This window comes from Heloderma suspectum, chromosome 6, assembly GCF_057233095.1.
Source record: "Heloderma suspectum isolate Gila_16-S chromosome 6, 16-S_ref, whole genome shotgun sequence".
Classification (NCBI taxonomy): Eukaryota; Metazoa; Chordata; class Lepidosauria; order Squamata; family Helodermatidae; genus Heloderma; species Heloderma suspectum.
This window is the reverse complement of record NC_139463.1, coordinates 104,598,336-104,620,670: the sequence shown is the minus strand read 5'-3', so window position 1 is coordinate 104,620,670 and position 22,335 is coordinate 104,598,336. Positions and strand designations below refer to the sequence as shown.

The 22,335-nt window shown below is 45.9% G+C and overlaps 1 protein-coding gene across 1 annotated transcript; it reads left to right on the top strand.

Moving 5' to 3' along the window:
- The first annotated feature begins 9,666 nt into the window (after nucleotides 1-9,666).
- On the top strand, nucleotides 9,667-21,937 carry LOC146342248 (sulfotransferase 1C2-like). The gene is made up of 8 exons (XM_084805994.1): nucleotides 9,667-9,740; nucleotides 10,249-10,421; nucleotides 11,913-12,038; nucleotides 12,465-12,562; nucleotides 13,489-13,615; nucleotides 15,141-15,235; nucleotides 17,132-17,312; nucleotides 21,672-21,937. Exons 1-8 carry the CDS (start codon nucleotides 9,667-9,669, stop codon nucleotides 21,782-21,784), a joined length of 987 nt encoding a protein of 328 aa, XP_084662120.1. The 3' UTR covers nucleotides 21,785-21,937.
- Nucleotides 21,938-22,335: the final 398 nt, after the last annotated feature.

Below are 22,335 nucleotides of genomic sequence, written 5' to 3'. Positions count from 1 at the left end.
TCTAGATGGTATCATTTGGATGATTTGATTAATCAGAGCAAGAAGAACTTAAAGTACGATTGCAAGATCTTTTATGGTTTACACCAAGAAATATTTTTTACATACTGGAATTAACACCTGTAAGCACGGCTGTTTTAGAAGTTTGGTATAAAGAGAAAGGAACACTTAGTCCGGGTATATCACCTTATACATCTGTCTCTTGTAATGAATGTGCTATGTGATTAGATTTGACTGAAGCTCAGAAAAAAATCTGGCAGTTATATAAAATGGATACTCTCCATGATGTTTCTAAAAATAATATGATACTATCATATTCGGAAGTGGTTACCAAAATTCAAAACTTTAAGCTTCCCTGGTTCCAAGATTTTCAGATGCGTGCCATTATAACTGCATTGAAAACTAAATATAAGTTGTTTCATAAAGGAAATAAGTGTGAAGGGGTAATAAGATCCTTACCAAAGAAAGGTTTTACAGGTGTGTGGTATAAAATTCTTAATGATACAGAACAACAAAGAAGCAGGAAAAAGAGTAGCATAGAGAAATGGGGAAAGGACCTATGGAGTTCTAGTAAATTAGAACAGTGGGAGTGGATCTGGAGGAACATTCCTAAGCTGTGAATGGTAACTTCATTAAAAGAGAACTACATTAAGGTTATGTTTCAGTGGTACTTCACTGAATACAGTGAATTAGGTTTATAAATTAAATTAAATTAAATCAAATCACTGAATTAGGTTTATAAATTAAACCTAATGTATAAGAATTGTTCAGAGAAGTACTGGAGATGTAGGGGGATGAAGGCTGACTTTATTCATGTATTTTTGTCTTGTCCAAATATTTAAAAAAATATTGGGAAATGGTTTTGCAAAATATTTATGGAATGACGGGATATATAATACTGATGGACCCACTGTGTGTTTTACTTAGCTATTTTAGGGTGCAGTCCTATGGCCGCTAGACAGTGGCTAGATGGCCATAGGATTTTTTGGTTTGGGGGAACCGAGCTTGGAGCCAGCGCTCCGAGGTAGGTTCCCAGAAAACTGCCTCCCTGCTGCCTCCCCCGCTGCCTCGTAGGCATCCTTGCCTCTCTACTCATAAGAGCAGCATGGAGTGGGAAGAAAGGGGGTGTTCCTGGGGGTGGGGAAAGGACTGCAGAAACACCAGTATGATGCTTCCTATGCGTTGTCTGCCTCCCCGCACTCCAAAGTTCTGTGGCTAGACAGCCAAAATCGGCCATCTAGCCACAAATGCAGGGTGGCTGGAGCACAGAGGAGAGGATCCCCTCCACGCTCCACCCGCCCTGCATTGGATAGGTGGTCACCTCTGAGTTCGGAGGTGGCCACCTATCCCCATAGGACTGCACCCTGAAAGGCTTAATTTAACTTGCAACTTTGAGCTTATTGTTAACCTTTTAACAGTTAGTAAAATACTGATAGCTGTTTTCTGGAAGAAGACCAAGATTCTATCTAATGAAGAATGGGTCCAGAAGTCTGGAGCACGGTTTACATGATAAAATTGACTTATTTAAGAAGATAAGAACAAGGTTCTGTAAACAAGTTTATTCAGAATTGGCCACTCTTTGTAATGTACTGGAATTCTAAGTTCATGGATGGTTCAAGTCCTTAGGTTATGTTTGAAATGTTGCAAGTGTCTCTCTCTCTTTTCTTGTTATACCTTGTGATTTGTGAAAATAGTAATTAAAAAAAAGTAAGAATTGCATTTGTAAGCTTTACAAATGGTAGTCTCCTTGTATTTACTATGTTATGTTAGGGCTTACAGTGTTAAAGCATTAATGAACAGAATAAATTAATTTGTAATATTTATATTTCCATCCTCCTACTTCTGTCAAAGTAGTTCAATAGAGATTAAAACATCAGTACCTATACCTAATAAAGTAATGGGTTGGGGAGATAACATCCAATATGCAGCAGCAATCAAATAACCTACTTCTCTGGACCTCAGCTCTCAAATGCTCTTTTGCTTCCTACAATGATTTAACAAGGAGGGCAGCCTCAAAGGTATGTAGTCCTACACTATGAAAAGCTTTAAACCATAAGACAACATTTTGAAATGAGTCCTAAGCTAATTGTCAAGTAAATATAACCAACTGTATAGTGCAGACAATATGAGAGGTTACAAAATGAAGGTGGGAAGATCCCTCCTTAGGAACAGCTACAGGCTCTGTAATAGATGCACTGGATCGGATAGGAGAAGCTCCTGTATTATTAGCTGCCCTGTTTTTGAAACCAGTGGTTCTCAAAGTGTTAAATGGACTTTTCTGTGGATGCACAGACTATTCCCAAGGGAGGCACTGGTGCCCTTTGACAAGATCAATTTTTTTTAACAAACAGGCTACTGTTAAGAGCAAGAACTGCGTATGAAATACTGTATCAACATAAACAGATTAGGGATATGGGGATTGCCAATATAAAAATATACTCTATAGGAGCATAGATGTTGCATCTCTTACCATGATTCTTGACTGGCTCTCAAGCCCCCTTCCTTGAGCAGAGGAAGGCCTTGGAGCCTAGCGCTCCTCCTTTCTGCCTCCAGGCTCACAGCCAGGTCAACATGGTGATACCAGTTTCTGACTTGGGAGCAGCTTGGTTCCTTGGGGTGGTAGTGGTGAAGGGAGGCTGCAAGGGTTCAGACTCCAGAGGTCCCATCTCAGGGGCCCTTGGCTCAAATGTCACTGATCCAGTGGGCTTGGGCTGAAACTCAGATGATGGGGGCCTGCATTGGCTTCTAATGCCTCTGCCTCCAGTGCTACTGGTTTGATGGATCTGGCCGGCCCCTTGTCCAAGCCCAGGTTGCAGCTCAGGGTGGGAATCCTGATACAGATGCTAAAAATGTTCAATCTAATTGTATAGTTTACTGTGTAAGTTACAAAGTTTGCAAAAAAGAAGTTGTCAATTACCAGAATTATTTAAAAGAATTAACTGTCCTTAAAAAAAAAACAAAAAAACCCAATACTTCCCAAGGTGCTAAATGGGCTTCTCTGTGGCTGCACAGATGGTTCCCATAGGAGGCACAAATGCATTCTGGTATGTTTTGTCTTGAATGGAGAACCTGAGGCGGTGAACTATCAACAGTGAAACTGTTGAGGCTCAGTGCCGGATTCTTCTAGTTCTCCCAGATACGGAATAATCTCTTCCTTTCCCACAGAATTACAATGGACACTTTATGTGAAATAAGCACAGGTGCAATGCATAAAGTCACAAAAAGCAGCCAAAACTCAAGCCAGCTCCTTGGGGATCTAGATAAGTTTGCTAAGGAAATTTGGACTACGCAAACAATTTCAGAGGCGCTGTGTGATATCATTCATTACTGCATCACTAATCAAACTATTAAAACAAATGGACTTTGGAATAGGAAGTGAGGGGAGTTGTTGAAAATGGTGTTTGGATTGGTGCGCAGTCAATCAAATTACCCACACTAGGATGTTTGAATGTTAAATGGCAAATTAGTCGTCGAGGTGACACCGGACCAGACTGCCATTTCCAGTGATCCCAGAGTGTTTGACTATCAAGTCCATGTAAGTAGCTATATCTAAGCCTTGTATCCTAAGGGCTTCTTCACCCTCTTAATGCAAAGGAGAGACTGCCTCATTTGTGTTCTGTGTTAGTCTGGTGGTTTTATTTCAGGATGTTAGAAGCCAACAATGGTACTTGTAGATTGAACTGAATGACATCCCAGTGAGCTGAGTATTAAAGGAGTTTCTGGAGGTTTTATCTGCTGAATCCTGCAAATGGACCAAGTGCAACAAAAGATTGAGGTTGGCAAGAGGCCAAGAAATCCATCCAGAGGCAGGCCCATCATTATGCAGAGTAGGGGTGGGATTGAGTAGGGGGACAATCTTTTTGGGTCAAAAGCTGCATTCCAACATGGGAAATTGGCCAGGGGCTGCATGCTGCCAGCAGTGGGCAGGCCAAAGCCAAGAGTGGGTGGGGACACCCCTTTTCTCTCTCTCTCTCTCCCCTCCCTCCCCCTCCCTCCCCTCTTTCTTTCTCTACCCTTCATCCTCTCTTCCTCTCTCTCTCTCTCTCTCTCTCTCTCGCACACACACACCCATCAGCATCCCCCCATTAACTTCCCCCCATTAACTTCCCCCCAAGGAATCAGTACAGCCAAAATGGCTGTTTTCAAGCTGTATAGCAATGCATGGACCATGATCTTGGCTGCATCAGGATTGCTAAGGGGGGGCAAAGTTAAAGCCTCCCCCTCCCTGCAATCCCAATGAAAACTGCAGTATGGAAACAGCAAACAACAAACTTTTTCCCACCACCCTGTTGTTAGGCTGCCATTAAGCCTGGCAGCCTGGGAGGCAGACAGATCTGACACACGGGGTGCAATCCACTGAAATTATCCTGGGCAAGCTCCAAAGAAATGAAGGGGAGTACGCAAGATGGAGGATGACTGTGCTCTTGTGCAGCTCTCATTCATTTCATTGAGGCTTGTGCAGAAGAACTCCCTAGTGGATTGTGCCCCATGTTAGTTGGAAGTTGGGTCTACTTGGTTTGTTTGTTTGTGTTTGCTTTAGGCACCAAAATAGTTTGGCTGTTCTTGAATCCATCTCAACCTGAGAAAGGGTGATTGCAAACAAGAGATTTATCATGCTATCACCTGCCTCATTTGCGGAATTTTACAGAGGTGAGGGAAGACATGGTAATCTTCCATTCATAACTCTCCTGTGCTTCCCCACTGCTTCTTCTGTTAAAGATGCACAATGCTTTTTGAGTTTTAGCGCTAGGAGCTCTCCATCTGAAAGCACCTGGAGAGTGATGATATTACAGTAGACCCAAGTTTCATCACATAGTATATATTGCATGGGTGGGGGAGAGACAGAGTGAGAGAGAGAAGAGGAATTCAACTTTTGGAGGGGTATGCAATTTAGAGAAGTGAAAGCCTCCTCACTCCAACTTCTTATCTCCTCACAGACTCACCCATGAAATGCTCTTCTCACAGCCAAGCTCAGTTGTGGTACTGAACCTCAGCTGAGGAGAAAATCATGGCCCCAAGGGGAGATTGCTGTGTGTAGGGTGGGAAAGTCGTGTTTAGCAATCCCCCTTTGGGGCTCTAAAAAGCAAATTCCCCATCACTTAGTATATACACGATAAGGAACAGGTGTCAGGGTGGAAACTGAGCCCATAGAGCCCCAGAGCAATTCTGATTCTGAGGAGGAACAGCAATCTGTGGGAGAGGAGCTCACTCATGTCTCACAAGCACAGCAGCTGGCAGAGATTCCTCCTGCCAGCATTCCTGGGAGAGATAGTGACCCTGGCAGTGAGAGAGCGCTGGAGGGGGGCTTGCTGGATGCTTGGCACAGACGCAGGGAGCGACGACGGAGGGCGCTGAAAGGAGGTGTTCTGCTCGTTTGGCGCTCAAACAACAGTCGCGTCCTGAGGACCCAAGGGAAAGAGGGAGGATTTCTCCCTAGCCCATAAGGTCAGGGTTTTCCTGTGGTTCCCCCTTCAAACGGGGACCAACTGCCTTACCTGGAGCTTAGGCTACTCTGCTATCTACCCCAGTGCAGTTCCTTGCTTTGTCGCTAGTGATTAGTATCTGAAAGAGTCATAAAGTAATAAAGCAATAAAGCCTTGGAAAGAATCCTCATAGTCTGTGTCCTGAGTTGGCTATCGGAGGGGACTGCAAGAGGCAGCTCGGGCGCTCCTGACAACAGGTCTGACTCGGTTATGTCTAGTCTGGCCTTCATTCATATCTCTTCCCCACTATGGGCATTTTCTCTTCAGAGTTGACACTCCTCCTTCACAAGACAGTCCCAGCTATGGGGTTTCTTATTTTTAGCAAATGCGTATACAAGGCCTAAGGAACTCTTTGCCACTATAACTCCACAAACTGATCCTTTTCCACTACCACCAATTGTCTTCAAATACTTAAAAAACCTCCTAGTACCTTGGTATAAGAGGCTTAGGCATGAGATGGGCACCAGCACTAGAGGCAAGATGAGCTATTAAAAAGTTAATTTATTTAAGGGATATTTTGTGCATAAGGGAATACTAATATTTATTTTGGGGTTTTCAAAATAATGCTTGCTGACACTTCTTAAGGACTCAAGAGACACTTGCTAATACAAGGCTCTTCATGATTTCCTTGATCTTAGGCTAAATTCCCTAAACTCCCACCGCATCCAAATACATTCACAAACAGGTCCAGCTCTTGGGACAAGACTTTCTCTGACTCCCAAAGTTCCTCTTGTGGTACCATTGGCTGCTTGGAGAGTTTATTGGGATTGTAATGCCAGGTTGCATAACTTTCTTCTGGCAAGATCTAAGGGTAGCCTCCTGGCATAACACAGCCCTACTCCTGATCTTCACCAGCAAGATATGGCTATCCCATAGAGAAGGAATACCTTAATATTACTTGCAGGCCTTACTTACTCACTTTCTCCTCAGCTTTCTCTTAGTCCTTCTGTAATTTGTTGTTGTTCAGTCGTTCAGTCGTGTCCGACTCTTCGTGACCTCATGGACCATAGCACGCCAGGCCTTCCTGTCCTGCACTCTCTCCCGGAGCGTGCTCAAGTTCATATTCATTGCATCGGTGATGCTATCTAGCCATCTCATCCTCTGCCATCCCCTTCTCCTTTTGCCTTCAATCTTTCCCAGCATCAGGGTCTTTTCCAGGGAGTTTTCTCTTCGCATTAGGTGGCCAAAATATTTGAGCTTCAGCTTCAGTATGTCTTCTATAATACCACCCACCAACCAGCAGACCTCTTCCCTCCCTCTCCACAGGCTCCCTAAATCCTCTGCTGTCAACTCAACTGTCATTTCCCAACCACTCTTTTCCACCTAGCTAGAGTCCCCAGCCAATCAAAACTGAATTTACTTGATCCAGGCCACACCTAACAATATTCAAAGCTATTGTCTCCCCTCCACCTTCAGAATGTCACTAAGTAATTACTACGCAGGCTTTTGACAGTAACAAAGCAAGGCCTCAAGCCTACTCAGATACATTAGCCTCAGAGAGCACACAAGAAACATTGCAGAACAACAACAGTTATATGCATGGCATTTCTTCACACCCAGCCTTGAAAAATGACTTTTGCAACATCCAGACTTTAGAGTTCTCATGGTCAATTCCTGGCCTCTTTGTCCAGTCTGCTCCTATCCAAGGCAAACCGGAAGCGCTGTGGACAGGGACTCTGCCGTTTCTATGATCTCCGTGGTGCTGCCTGTCGGGCTGTTTGTTGCTGTGTCCAGACTTTCTCTTCTCTCTCTTTCACTCCTTTTTTTCCTTCTCTTTTCAAGGGTGTTTCAGGATGAGGCTCTTATGATGCCATCGCCCTGCCTCATTCACTGGGTTTTAGGAGGGAGGGGGGTCTTCACAATGTTGCTATACGCTCATAGCCCTCCAGTGTCTTCCCACCGGTTTCCCCCCCTCTTTTTTTTTTTTTTACCACAGAAAATCCATTAAGGAAACAAAAGGTGGAATAGCTGAACAAAATCTTCTGACCGCTACTGCAGTGCTGCTGTGTGCACAGCTGTGTGTGTGTGTGTGTGTGTGTGTGTGTGTGGCCTCCAACCTACCACCTGTCACTGCATGCAGTCCTTGGGGGCAAAAACGTTGCCCACTCCTGCTCTATGTGGTGCTCAGTCACAAGAGATTTCCCCCAAAAAAACCTTTTTGGGGATGCAAAATGCAGCTGTGCAAGCTGCAGTGGAAGATGGATGTGGTGCAGGAGAGACTTTTTAACCTTTTTCTCTCTGGCATTTTCACCACGAAAAATATCCCTGCCCAAACTGCTTGGTTCCCCATATAGGGAAAAAGAGCCTATAAGGAAAAATGCCTGCATTTAAAGCAGCAGCAGCAACCTTCAAGGGAGGCAAGTCCCTTCTTCCACTGTATATTGCATCTTACACAGCTGCATTTTGTTTGTTTTTTAAACCCCCAAATTTCAGAAAAACAACATGTAACTGCATGTTGTATGCAGTTTGGCTCTCAGTGTTGGCAGAAGAAACCAGAAGCTTGGGGAAGGAAGCTTAGTGACAGAGCACATGCTGTGCACGCAAGTCCCAGGTTCAATCCTCCAAGTAGTGCTGGGAACAACCCCTGTCTGAAACCTGGGAGAGCCACCGACCACATTCGCATAATCAAACTGAGCCACATTGGCTTAAATAAGCTACTGTGGCTTGCAGCATGTGTCGGGCACCCATTCCATAACCCAACCCTTGCCTTGTAGCATGTTATGTCATCTGAACCCAGCAAAGGTGGGATGTTGGCATGGTTAACAAACCACCCAGAACCCATGGGTTGTTTTAGGGTTGTGGGTGGCTTGTCAAGCATGCCAACAGCCCACCCTCACCAGGTTTGGATGACACAAGAAGCTATGGGGGGGGGGGGTTACAGAACAGGTGCCCAGCACATACTGCAAGCCACTTATTTAAGCCACTGTGGTTCACTTTGTGCAAACCAGGTCACTGCCAGTGTCCCATCCTTGAGGCTCACAGGGGAAGCTGGTAGTATGTTCAAAGCATGCACGTGGATTGAGGCAGGAATAAAGAAGGACCCTGGATACCTCCAAGTGGGTCCTTCTGCCTGGAACTCTCTCCTTCTAGAACAATAAGAGAATGTTGCCTAAGCAGGTAGCTAGAACCAACTGAAGCCTTATGTAGGCTGACAAAACCTGTAGTGTGGTCAGCTCTGCCCCTTCTGAAGGAACTGGCTGGATGGTTAAAGGGCCCTCACCTGATTCCACAGCCTGAGACTTGTGTGAGGCTGGGGAGACCGACATTCTGTCAGTAACTCATCTTCTGAGGCAGACGACGATGGCAGGGCTGTGTCCTCTAGCCAGGAGGGCTCCGAATAAGGCACTGACTGTCCCATTCCGGAGGAAGCAGCCTGTGTCTTGTCTTCATCAGAATCCTCTGCTGCACACTGGAAGATCTGAGGGCTGGGAGTCATGAGAGCCACTCAGTGGAAGCAGTACTGTGCGAGATGGGCCAATGGACCGACTCAGTATAAGGCAGCTTCCTATATAATCTGTGACTTTCCCCTTCCTCTGATCCCTTCTGTCACCTCTTGGGCAGCATTTCTACCATCTGTGCAGCTCTTAAAGCTCTCTCACCCACCACAGTTTGAAGAGCAAACTTAGGGCTCCTAGTGGTACAATTTTCTTCCTTAGCAGATTTTCCACAGTGAGAAAAAAGAGGAAGAAGCCATGGGAAAACACAGGAGGGTTTGAGTGGAAGATGACATCTGGCTCCCTATAAAATTCTGTGAATGAGGCAAGGTGGCGGTGCCATAAAAACCTCATCTAGAAGCACCTTTACTTGCTGTGCTCTGCATAAGTCACGCTCTGTGAGTCTTCGTAATTCCAGAGCTACTGCGAGGAATGAAACTATATTTTTACATCCTGGGACTGTCTCTCCTTGCCAACACGTTGCAGGAATGCCAGTTAACCGTCTCCTGCTCCTAGGTAATCTGTGACACAGATCTTCTAAAAAAGATTTGTGGTTGAAGGGTAGAATCAGCTTTATCGCAAGACTGCCTCCTACAACTGGTTGCATTTTTTTTTTTTTAAATCCACAGTTACCAAGAGTTTAACTGGCTTTTATACAGCCAAGCTTTGCACAAGGAAACCTTTGATCTAATTCCTTTGGGAGGGGCTTCCCAAGCTTTTAGAATAATACCAATCCCACACAAATTCTTTTTATGTTTGGCTGCCCCCTGGGAAGGAGTTATCAGGAAGACTCCGAAACTCAACTTCAACTCTCCAAGGACAAAAGGTAGAAAGATATACCCAAGATTTCTATGCAGTCATGGATCTGTGCAGCTGCTGTCACAAGGGTGTTACCCTAAATGAGCACCATGGATCTAGATGGGCAAGGAATTCGAGGGTGTTTCAGACCCACACCTCTTTGCTCATTTTCTTGGGGCATTCCCAGGGCACTTTTCACACATTGTGCAATGGTTAACTAAGCAAGGTGTGAGTCCCAGCCAATGCTGCTTTCCTAATTAATGCATGTGAGAGAGAGGGAGCGAGGCAGAAAAATATGTTTGTTTGTTTTAAAGCAGCTGTTGGCCCCAAACTAGATCATGCTCCCAATCTGGGATCTGGGCCCCTGGGCCAGTTCCTGCAGAAATTCCGCACACATAAACAGCACTGCTATTTTCCCCAAAGGTGCTGTTTGCAATAAGCAGGGGCAATTAGTAGCCACTGAGGATTTTTGGCAAGATTACTTCCCCACTCACCCACCCTCAGCTTTTTTCCTCTTTTTCCTTCTTGTCAACCAGGCTGCAAGCAATGTCCATGGAAGAAGGGAAGGAACGCAAGCACGAAGGACGCCCTGAGCTAGGTGAAGTGGATGGGATCCCCTTGTTTAAAACCACCTGTAATGAATGGGGCCAGATCCAGGGCTTCCAGGCAAAGCCAGATGATCTGCTCATTTGTACCTACCCCAAAGCAGGTAAGAATCTTCTAGGGGCAAAGCTGCATCCAGTTTGGAAGTGCGCTGCTGCCAAATGCTTGCAAAGGAAAATAACTCCAGAAAACTTCAGTTTCATACTGGCTTCAGGCAGTGGAGCCTGGTGGCTCTGGTTTTGTTGGGGCTGTGAATCCATTCTGAGTTTTAGTCAGAACCAGCCCAGACTCGGAGGGAGCAATCCTATGGCCGCTAGACAGTGGTTAGATGGCCATAGGATATGTTGTTTTCCGGGAACCGACCTCCCCCCACTTCTGCACTGCCTCGGAGGCAATGCGGAACAGGCCCGTCCTCCGCACTTGCAAGAGGAGTGTGGAGCAGCTGGAAAGGGGCGTGGCTGGGGGCGTTCCAGGGCGGGGAGAGAGTAGCTGCCTGTACAACACATCCTATGTGTCATACAGCAGCTTCCTTCCCTGCTCCAATCTCCCACGGCTAGACAGCAGCAATTGGCTGTCTGGCTGGAAAAGCAGGGCAGGAGAAGTGCGGAGGGAACGATCCCTTCATGCTTCTCCTGCCCTGCTTTGGATAGGTGGTTGCCTCCGAGTTTGGAGGCGGCTGCCTGTCTACATAGGATTCCTCCCTAAGGGAGCTATCCAAGGTGCTGAACCCATTCTGGGGATAGGCTTCAACACTTCAGATAGTGTTCTGGCTGGCTCTGACTAAAATCCAGAATGGATTCACAGCCTGACCGAAAAAAGAGCCACCAGCCTCCATTGACTTTAGGCAGAGGGTTTTGTTAGACACCCAAGTCAGCTCTGTGGGATGGTGATCAGAGTGTGCAACAATTCTTTTATTCTCAGAATATATGCAGGGATGAGACTCTCCACTTCATTTTAAACTTTTGTAAACTGCCCAGAGAGCTTTGGCTATGGGGTGGTATAGAAATATAATAAATAAATAAATAAACAAACAAACAAACAAACAAGTTTCTAGCTTTTGTGAATTTCAAATGTGAAACTGTTTGCAATGCTTCACAAAACCTCAAGCAGAATAGGGAGGCCAAATATGACTGAAGTGTGGACTTCACTTCAGTGGTCTGCATGGTTCCTTTCCCCTTCTCATGGCTAGCACAAGCATAAACCATGTGAAATAAGCACATATTGTTAAAATGCACATGATCTATTCAGTTTGCAAAGTTCAGCTTGCCTTGGGGTGCTTCCAGAAGAGATCTTTACTGTGCAATTCTCCTGCCTCATTCACAGAATTTTATGGGGGGGGGGGGTCCAGATGACATTGTTGTCTTCAATTTGTAACCCTCCTGTATTCTCCCAATTCATCTTTCATCTTTGTTCTAACCAGAAAAAAATCCATTAAGGAGGGACAGACAGAATAGCTGCACAATGCCTTTTGTCTGGTGGAGCTAGGAGCCATCCATCAGGAAGCAGCCACACTGCAGAACTTAGATCACTGATGTAAGCATAGCACTGAACATACAAATACTGATTTTTCTTCTTCTCTCTTTTCCCACCATGCCAGGTACCACATGGATACAAGAGATAGTGGATATGATCCAACAAGAAGGTGACCCGGAGAAATGTCAGCGGGCCCCCATCCATCACCGACACCCATTCATTGAGTGGGCACGGCCGCCCCAGCCCTCAGGTGACACACATGGCATTGTCTATGCTGTAAACCAGGGGTGGCCCTCTAGATGTGTTAGCCTACAATTCCCATCAGCCCTTGCCAGCATAGCCAATGGTGAAAGCTAATGGGAGTTGTAGGCCCAACCTTCTGGAGGGCCACAAGCTGCCCACCCCTATTATAAAACTTGAACTGGCTATGTTGCCCCCAAACATCTCTGGGAATGGTGGCTTAGCAAAGGGAGGATAAAGGCTAAACATTTCTTTTAAAAAAGGATTCTCAGCAGCATTGAAAACTACAGTTCTCAGGGTTCCCTTGCAGAGAAATCATGTCTATTCATTCTGATTAAAAATGAACTCACTTTCACTGTGTTCTACCTGTGGGGACAGGATGGGACAATCTCCCATCCCTGTTCTTCTGACACAAGTGCCTCACATCTTTGAACAGGGGTGGACCAGGCAGAAGCGATGCCTTCTCCTAGGATTCTGAAAACCCATCTCCCTGTGCAGTTGCTCCCTCGGTCCTTTTGGGAGCAGAACTGCAAGGTAAGGGGGCAAGGGGGTCCAAAACTCTTTAAAAACGGAGCCTCCATTTTGCTTATCCTCAAACATTCTGCAGTAGATCGACAGGCCTAACTGGATGTAATATTAATTGCATGGATGTGTAAAGAGCAGCTGTGGGGGCCCCAAGCGGTGTCAGGACCATAGGGGCAGGGGAGGGGCAGCTTAAGCTTTCCCCTCAGTCATGCGCAAATGGAGGCCTCCCCCAAGGCAAACAGCAACTTGGCAGAGGCAGTTTGCATTGGGACTGGCCTGTGGTCAGGGCAAAGGATTAAACTCTCCCTCCCCACTCTCTGTGGTCTTGATGCTGCTAATCTTCCCTGTCCCTTGCAGCTGCTATTTACAATTTTTAAAAAATAAATATGCACATTAATTGCATTAATGCAATTTATGTCCCATCTAGTTTGACCCATAGGCAGCTCTTTTACCGCGTGGTTTGTAAATCAGACTCTGGCCACAAGGTGGTGCGGTTTCTCTGAATGTGATGAAAGCCCTCTTGTGCGGATGCCACCAATTATGGCACATCCCTGGCCCATCACTCAGCTGCGGTCACATGGTCAACAGCTGTCTGGACTGCAGGGGCTGCAGCTCAACCGCTTACAAGCTTTCCCAGAGAATGTCTAGAGGTACAGGATGCTATTATGCACTGCCAATGCTAAGCGGATCTCTTTCTCTCCTGGAAGCCCAGTGTACACTTCTCTGAGCTTTCCGAAGGCAAGGCTGGGTGCCCATCAAATAAACAAACAAGCAAACAAATGAGGGCACAATCCTTTGCATGTTTAGACAGAAAAAAGGCCTACAACTCCCAGCATGCCCAGCTGGGCATGCTGGGAGTTGTAGGCCTTTTTTCTGTCTAAACATGCATAGGATTGTGCCTTAAGTAAAGATCTGTTTGTCTATCCCAACACCAGTTTCTTTACGTGGCAAGGAATGCCAAGGACTGCGTGGTGTCTTATTTCCACTTCCAAAGGATGAACAAGGTCAGCCCTTACCCTGGAACGTGGCCAGAATATGTTGAGACTTTCATGGCAGGCAAAGGTAAGTGCAACAAGATGTCAAAAAGTAACACAGATAATTGTGTGTGTGTGTGTGTGGTGGTGGTGGGGTTTACAATAAGGAAAAAGCCAGATACAGGACATGATATTTATAAATTGCATTTGGTAATAACAACAATGGAAAAAAAAAATGATGTTGCTCTGTAAAATACATCATGGCATTGGGCCATGTTAGAATTTAGGGAGTCTCCGATTTCATTCTTTCCAAAGAAAGTTTGTGATAGTCAGAGTTGTGGGGAAATGGCATGAAAATGTGTGAGCGAAGCATGTCTGTAAAGCCAATGTATAAATCTGAAGAGGGGAGCCCATGTCTGATCCATGGCCATCCAGTTTTGGACAATCTTTCACAATGAATTGAAAGTGAGACTAGAAGCAAACGATCCCTCCTGTTTCAAGGAGAAGGCAGCTAGATTGACAATGCTGGTCCTTTTTCCAATCACAAAGAAGTTCTGCTCCTCTTATTAGTGGGGGGAGGGGATTTAAGTCTTTCAAAAACAGATTGGCTTTAGAAGAATAAATAAGGTAACAAATAATCTTTGAAATGGATAGACGTTCCAGGCACTTCAGAGGAAAAAAAAAGAGAGAGAGTCCCAAAAGTCTGCTTGAAGCATGGGTGATGGGGTGGGGAGAATATACACTAGAGTTGGACTCGATGGCCTTGTAGGCCCCTTCCAACCCTACTATTCTATGGTTCTATGATTCTAGAGTCGGAGCAGGTACATGTGGTAGTGGAGGAGTGAGAACAGGGGAGATCAACGGCAGAAAACCCTACACTGGTGGGGATTTGAACCTGGGTCTCCCCCACTGTAGTCTGAAACTTGAACAACTAGACTACACCACACTGGTTCTATTATTACACCATTTATTCTTATCACACTTGTCAAATGCGCCGATCCAGCCAAAGTTAATCATGACTACGTCCCATTGAACTCAAGTCTTTAAGGTGAACATGGCCTAAAGCAGGGGTGGGCAACTATGGGTCATCCGGGGGGGGGCAAAAATGACCACCCCCCACCGCCACAAGCCACATCCTGCACGCTCCCCTGAGAAAAAGTTACATTTAGCTTGTGTACAAGCTAAATTTAACCCTTTTAGTGCTCCATAGCAGCTAAAACTGCCATTGCGCCTCTCCCTGCCACCCCATTTCCTGCTGCTGCCAGATTTTTTTGGCGCTACAGTGGGGACTGCATGTAGCCTATTTTCCTCCTATTGCCCACTCCAGCATAAAGACTCCCATTGGTTTCAGAGAAGAGCAGTGCAATCTACTCAGAAGTAAGCTCCCTTGAGTTCAATGGGACTTACTCCCAGGTAAGTGAGTATATAGCCTTTGTCCTGACTACCTTTAGCTGGATTGGGGCCTTTGTGCAGAGTTATCAGCATACATGTGTTAGAGACCAGGGGACCCAAACGACCCTCAGCTGTCCCTGACACATTTGCGGGGGTGCCTCCTGCTGTGGGACCTGTCACTCTGCAACTCACCACTCCCCCTGCTCCATTCTGTCCTCCAGTTGGCTGGGGACCGTGGTACGATCACGTGAAAGGTTGGTGGAGGGCAAAAGATTCTCACCGTGTGCTCTACCTCTTCTATGAAGACATCAAAAAGGTGAGCGTGTCTTGAAGGAGCAAGTGGGGTTGGAGTAGGTTTGGAAAACAACCTTGTCTAGACATTCCTTTTCAAACGTAGAGGGGTGGGGTGTTGAGATTCTCCTTAAATCTTAGCAAGAGTCCAATGAATACATGGTGGTCCTGAAAAGGAGAGATTTTTCCCAGAATTCTGTTCCCTCTCCACCAGCCTCTCCTTCCCAGCGACACAACAGGTGGGATAAGGATTTTGCTCTTTGTGAGGTGCTGCTGAAATGAAAACGGCCTAGATAGCTCATCTGGATGGCCTCTCTTAGCTCAGATGGTTGTGAGATAAGGGGGATCCCTGAGCTGTGACCTATTAGTTTGAGTGTCTCCACCCCACCCTCCCAAAAATTAAGGCCAAAATGGGTTCATCAAATGGGCATTCCCTTGTATGACAGCAACCTGTCTGGATGGTGTCCCTCAAGGAGGTTGCATAGGACTCCGCTCTTCGCCCTAGATAATGGCCATAGGTGATGTAGGGATCCAGAAGTGAACCAGCACATAGGAGAAAGGAAGAACTGGGCACCAAACCTCTCTGTTGCACCCAGAATGAATTGCTGCAGAGGATCAATGGCTGCCCCCCACCCCCCACCAACTCTTGCAAAAGGAAGCAGGAAGAGGCTGCTAATAAGCTGGTCAGCAGTAGTGCCTCACATCAATTTTTTCCTCCCTGTATCTGTTTGCATCGCCTTCATTCTCTTTCCCTCTCCTTGAACTGTCACTCTGGAAGCCCTGCCCAGTCTCTTTCATGCCTCAAATCCTGTTCCCAGTCTTGTTTCTGCTACTTGTCCTATCTTGGTGTTCCTGCATTTGATCCTGCAAAAACTATTCATGCCATAGCTACCTTGGGACACAAGAGCAGGGATGGGGAACCTCCATCCCGTGGGCTGGATGCAGCCCATGGGGTTCCCCATCCATTCCACAATCTTGTTTTGCTCTTATCTCTGAGGTAAGAGTGTATTTAACGTCTTGTTTTGCTGCTGTCTCTGATCAGAGACAAGAGGGTATTTAAAGGCAATTAACCTCTAGTGACTAGAGGTAGGATAACAATACTTTGACCATAGCGATAAATTCTATGAAGATTGGGAGAACAAAACGTATGTAAAGTGGTACTTCTAACTTATATTGCTTCAGAGGTTACTATGAAACAGCTCTATGTAAGGTGGAAAGATTGACAGATTGTAGAATACTTCAGTGAGAACTGTCCAAATGGGCTTTTTCAGAACTACAATTTAGAAGCAGCTATGCCAGGATACAAAATATCATGGAGTGCTAAGCCACTTTTCTTCATTGTCCTTCTAGGAGGCCACAAATTTTGCTCTCAGCGATCCTCTGCCCAGTGTCCTTTTTCTCTTGCCAGTCCCTGCTATTTGTTTATTTATTACATTTGTATACCAACCAATAGCCAAAACTCTCTGGGCAGTTCACAAAATAAAACTTACAGCCATACAAAAGCCACTTTAGATAAGTGTGTATCCCTGAACACAAATGGACAAATATTATCCATGCAGGAAATGAGAACTGTAGCAGTAGACCGGATTCTTCCACAGTTCCTCCATGGCTTACAACAAATGGATTAGTTTTATTGTTTATTGAAACGATAACTGTGGTCACATTAGATCGAATAGAACTTTTCTCTGTAGACAGGGGACAATTTCCTTTTAAATGGCATTGAAGTAAATGTTTGTAATCTTTTCTGTTTAAATTCTCAGGTCCTATATTTGTCCCTGTTTTAATAAATGTTTTTTAAAAAATTAAATAGACAATGAAAACATACAGTATAAAAACATAGTAAACCATACTGTAAAAACGTAACAGTTTAAAACAGAGGGCAGCACAGCTTCTGGTTGTTGTTGTTTTTCTATCTCTACAGGATCCAAAGCAAGAAATCCAGAAGGTGATGCAATTTATAGGAAAGCAACTAGATGAAGTGACTCTGGACAAGATTGTCCATCATACCTCATTTGAAGTCATGAAGGACAACCCCATGGCCAATCGGGCCGGTGTGCCCCTCTCAATCATGGACCAGTCCATTTCCCCATTCATGCGAAAAGGTACATCCTTCACCTTCTTTACTTCTTTCTACTCTGCACGTATCGCGTCCGCAAACCCACGCCCAGCTGAACTGTTCAGTGTGGTTAGGGAGCTGAGTCAGCCCCCCCCACACACACACACATACACACTGAAACTGATCTTAGAGCCTTTGGTAGCTCGCTGTGACACCTTTAATGAGTTTTTCATAGATAAAATATCTCGGATACAAGCAGACTTGAATGCTGTCGTGGGGACAGAAATCAACAGTGGGGTGTCCAGCAACTCTGCTTGCACAATTAAACTGGATCATTTTCAGCTTGTGATTCCTGATGATGTGAACAGGCTACTTGGTTTGGTCAAAAAGACAACTTGCCCTCTTGATCCCTGCCCATCCTGGCTTGTAGTCCAGGGAGGGGTGATGGTAAAGCAACTTTTGCTGAATATTATTAATGCCTCCCTAAGGGAAGGTAAATTTCCATCATGTCTAAAAGAAGCAATTGTTAGACCACTTCTGAAGAAGCCTTCCCTTGAACCCCTAGAGTTCAATAACTATAGGCCAGTAAGTAATCTACCATTTGGGGGCAAGGTAATCGAGAAGGTAGTGTCCATTCAACTCCAAGCAGTCTTGGATGAAATTGATTATCTGGACCCATTTCAAACCGGCTTCAGAGTGGGATACAGAGTTGAGACTGCCATGGTTTGCCGTGAGACTGCCTTTGTGGATGATCTTTGCCTGGGAATTGATAGGGGGAGTGCATCCCTGTTGATTCTTTTGGATCTCTCAGCAGCATTCAATACCATCGACCATGGTATCCTTTTGGATTGCCATAGGGGGCACTGCTCTGCAGTGGTTCTGCTCCTTTCTCTCAGGACTGTTCCAGATGGTGTCACTCGGGGATAGTTGTTCCTCGAAAAAGGAACTACTATGTGGTGTCCCTCAGGGTTCCATTCTATCCCTGATGCAGTTCAATATCTACATGAAACCGCTGGGAGAGATCATCAGGAGGTTTGGGGCTGAGTGTTATCAGTATTTTTTTTAATTTATTAACTAAATTTATTAATCGCCCATCTGGCTGGTCACCCAGCCACTCTGGGTGATGTACAGCATATAATAAAACAGTTTAAAACAATAAAATTCTACAATAAAAACTTTTTCTAAAATACCCTAACCCGCCCCAAATGCCTGCCTGAACAACCACGTTTTTAATGCATGGCGGAAGCTCATTAAAGAGGGGGCATGGTGGAGTTCCCTAGGGAGGGAGCTCCACAGAGTGGGGGCCACCACAGAAAAGGCCCTCTCCCTCATCCCCACCAGTCTAGCTGTCCTGGCTGATGGGACAGAGAGAAGGCCATCCGAGGCTGATCTTGTTAAGTGGCCTGTCTGGTGTTGCTGGAGGCGCTCCTTAAGATAGGCGAGGCCAGAACCATATAGGGATTTAAAGGTCAAAACCAACACCTTGAATTTGGCCCAGAAAACAACTGGTAACCAGTGCAACTCCTTCAGCACTGGGGTGATGTGATCTCGCCGGCGGCTGCCTTCAATCAGGCGAGCCGCCGCATTCTGTACTAGCTGCAGCTTCCGAACCGTCTTCAAGGGTAACCCCACGTAGAGCGCATTACAGTAGTCTAAACAAGAGGAGACCAGGGCATGTACTACTGATGGGAGCAGATGGTCGAGAAGGAAGGGGCACAGCCGCCGTATCAGATGGAGTTGGTACAGCGCTGTCCGGCTTTCAGCTGACACCTGACCTGAGCCTCCATGGACAGCTGGGAGTCCAAAATGACCCCCAGGCTGCAGACCTGGTCTTTCAAGGGTAGCCGTACCACATTCAACACCAGGTCTACATCCCCCAGCCTCCTCTTGTCTCCCACCAAAAGTACCTCGGTCTTGTCAGGGTTCAGCTTCAGCTTATTCCTCCCCATCCAGCCACTCACCGTCTCCAGACATTTGGACAGGGATTCTACGGCCAACCTTGGTGAAGATTTGAACGAGAGGTAGAGCTGCGTGTCATCCACATATTGATGACACCGCACCCCAAACCTCCTGATGATAGCCCCCAGTGGCTTCACATAGATGTTAAATAGCATCAGGGAGAGGATGGAATCCTGTGGCACCCCACAAGTGAGTGGCCACAGGTCTGAAACCTCCTCTCCCAGTGCTACCCTCTGGTATCTGCCGGAGAGGAAAGACCGGAACCACCGCAACGGTGTTTCCAATGCCCAACTCCTCCAGGCAGTCCAGGAGGATACCATGGTCAGCAGTATCAAAAGCCGCTGAGAGGTCGAGGAGAACAAGGAAGGAGCATTCACCCCTATCCAGAGACCTCCTCATATCATCCACTAAGGCGACCAAAGCCGTTTCTGTCCCATGCCCAAGCCTGAAGCCCGACTGAAATGGGTCTAGATAATCGGCTTCTTCCAAGTGTGCCGTCAACTGCATCGCCACCACCTGCTCCATCACCTTGCCCCAAAATGGCAGATTTGAGTCTGGGCAAAAGTTGTTCAGAACTTGGGGATCCAAGGAGGGCTTCTTTAAGAGCGGTCTTATCACTGCCTCCTTGAGGGCTGATGGCATCACTCCCTCCTCAAGGGAGGCGTTCACCACTGCCCTGATCCCCTCACCCAGTCTCTCTCTGCAGCTCATAATGAGCCAAGATGGGCAAGGATCAAGTAAGCAGGTGGTCGGCCTTACAGATGAAAGCACCTTGTCCACTTCATCAGAAGGAAGAAGCTGGAACCAATCCCACAAAACCGGCTTGCCACAGGCTGCCTCTTGCTCACTAACTGTATCCACAGCGCATGGAGTAACACTCCTAATCTGATCAATTTTATCTGCAAAGTGCCTTGCCAAGGCCTCACAGGAGGCCTTAGAATGCTCCAGTGGTTCCGGAGCCACAGGACCGACCATGCTGATGACACCCAAATCTATTTCTTCTTAAGATCTTTATCCAAGGAAGGTATGATTCCTCTCAATAACTGCCTGAAGTCGGTAATGGGTTGGATGAGGGAGAACAAGCTGAAACGGAATCCAGGCAAGACAGAGGTGCTCATTGTGAGGGGTTCTAATTCAGGTATTGAGGTATGTCAACCAGTTCTGGATAGGATTGCACTCCCCCTGAAGGAGCAAGTTCGTAGCTTGGGGGTGCTTCTTGACCCAACCCTACTCCTGGCACCCCAGGTGGAGGCAACGGTGAGAAGTGCCTGTTATCAACTTCAGCTGATATGCCGGCTACGCCATTCCTGGAATATGTGGACCTGGCAATGGTGGTGCACATGCTGGTAAGCTCTAGTCTTGATTTCTGCAATGTGCTGTACTTGGGGCTGCCTTTATATTTAGTTCAGAAACTTCAGCTGGTACAAAATATGGCAGCCAGGTTGGTCTCTGGGACATCCCGTGGAGACCATATTACACCGGTTTTAAAATCTTTACACTGGCTGCCAATTTGTTTCCGAGCAAAATATAAAGTGCTGATTCTTACCTTTAAAGCCTTACATGGTCTAGGTCCAAGGTACCTTAAGCAGCACCTTCCGCCCTACGTCCCAGTCCACCACCTGAGGTCCTCTGAGGGCTCTCTGCTGCAGCTGCCTAATGGGAGACTGGCAGCCTCACGCAAGAGGGCCTTCTCCTTTGCCGCCCCTCCGTTGTGGAATGACCTGCCAGTTGATGCACCTGACCTCCTTGAAGGTTTTTAAGCAGGAATTAAAGACGCTATTATTCCAGCAGGCCTTCCCTTTTTAGAACTCTTGTTCCTTTTGCTGACTTTTGTATACTGTTTTAAGCAGTGTTGTTTTAAGCTGTGTTATTTTATTGTTGGATCTTTTAAAAAAATGTTTTTAGTTCAAAGTTGTTTTTAGATATCTGTTGTTTGCTTATTGTCCATATGTTTTATATAAATGGTTTTTAAACTTTGTATATTGTATTTTAATGTTTTAACTTTTGGAAACCACCCAGAGAGCTTTGGCTATGGGGTGGTATAGAAATAATAATAATAATAATAATAATAATAATAATAATAATAATAATAATAATAATTTGGGGCAATGTGAACCTTGCTCAGCTGTGCAGCTGGTGGATCATTTAAATCCCACAGATCACGTAACCTGAAGGAAATTGTCATTGTCTTAAAGTACCTAACAATCAAAGAAACCTAAAGAAGTGGTGGAAAACTGGTGACCCTTTCTCTGTATTTTGGAATATATGATCAGCACCCTCATGGGAGGGATATACTTGTAAAGTCTCCCATTTGTGGGATTATTGCTACTTCCTGATGATATCCACAAACTTACAATGGCCATTTCTAGGGCTGAATAGCAGAAAGCTACATTTAAAATTTCTCCCCATGATGTTTCTTAGTGACGTGTGTGTGGTTATCTTATAGGGACAGTTGGTGACTGGAAGAATCACTTCACGGTGGCTCAGAATGAGCGATTCAATGAAGATTATCAAAGGAAGATGGCAGACACGACCCTGACTTTCTCCATGGAGCTCTGAGGTCTAAAACTCCAGTGCTGGAAATCTCAAAGAGGATTCCCTGTAAAGGGAGGATTCATCTCAGCCAGTGCCCTTGGGAGCTTTTCTTTATCCCGCTGTGCCTTGGGTCTGTAGATCCTTATTGTGCCAAATAAAAAAAACCTTCCCATAACCTTATAGGCCCTATGTTTGAGTGCTTGTTTCTGTGTGGGTGGGGACACTTATGCTTTCTACCTGATTGCTTTTACTTCTGCAAATTGTGCAATTAGGGTTCTGCCACAGTGGCCTGTCCCCTAGGCTCATGGAATCCTAGCTTTCAATGAAGGAGTTGGGGAGTAGAAAGCAAGTCTACACAATTGCAAATAACCTCTTTAAAATGTGAACATAGCATTTCTACTGATTGTTCTGAGACTGTGGGCAGGCTTTCAGTTGACCTGGTGGAGGGACTGTTTCCATAGCTCTTGGTTCCACCTATTTACCTGCTCCAGCTGCTGCCCAGCTCAACAGCTCTTGAGCTCTTCTTTGCTACCATTCTATGTCTGTACAAGGGGAAGAGGCCGGAACTATGCAGA

Bases quoted from the DNA above. Each gene is read 5' to 3' on its own strand.
- LOC146342248 (XM_084805994.1), top strand. From the start codon at position 9,667: ATGTTTGGCTGCCCCCTGGGAAGGAGTTATCAGGAAGACTCCGAAACT. The intron at 10,422-11,912 runs GTAAGAATCTTC...CCACCATGCCAG, and splicing joins TTGTACCTACCCCAAAGCAG to GTACCACATGGATACAAGAG. The intron at 12,039-12,464 runs GTGACACACATG...ATCTTTGAACAG, and splicing joins ACGGCCGCCCCAGCCCTCAG to GGGTGGACCAGGCAGAAGCG.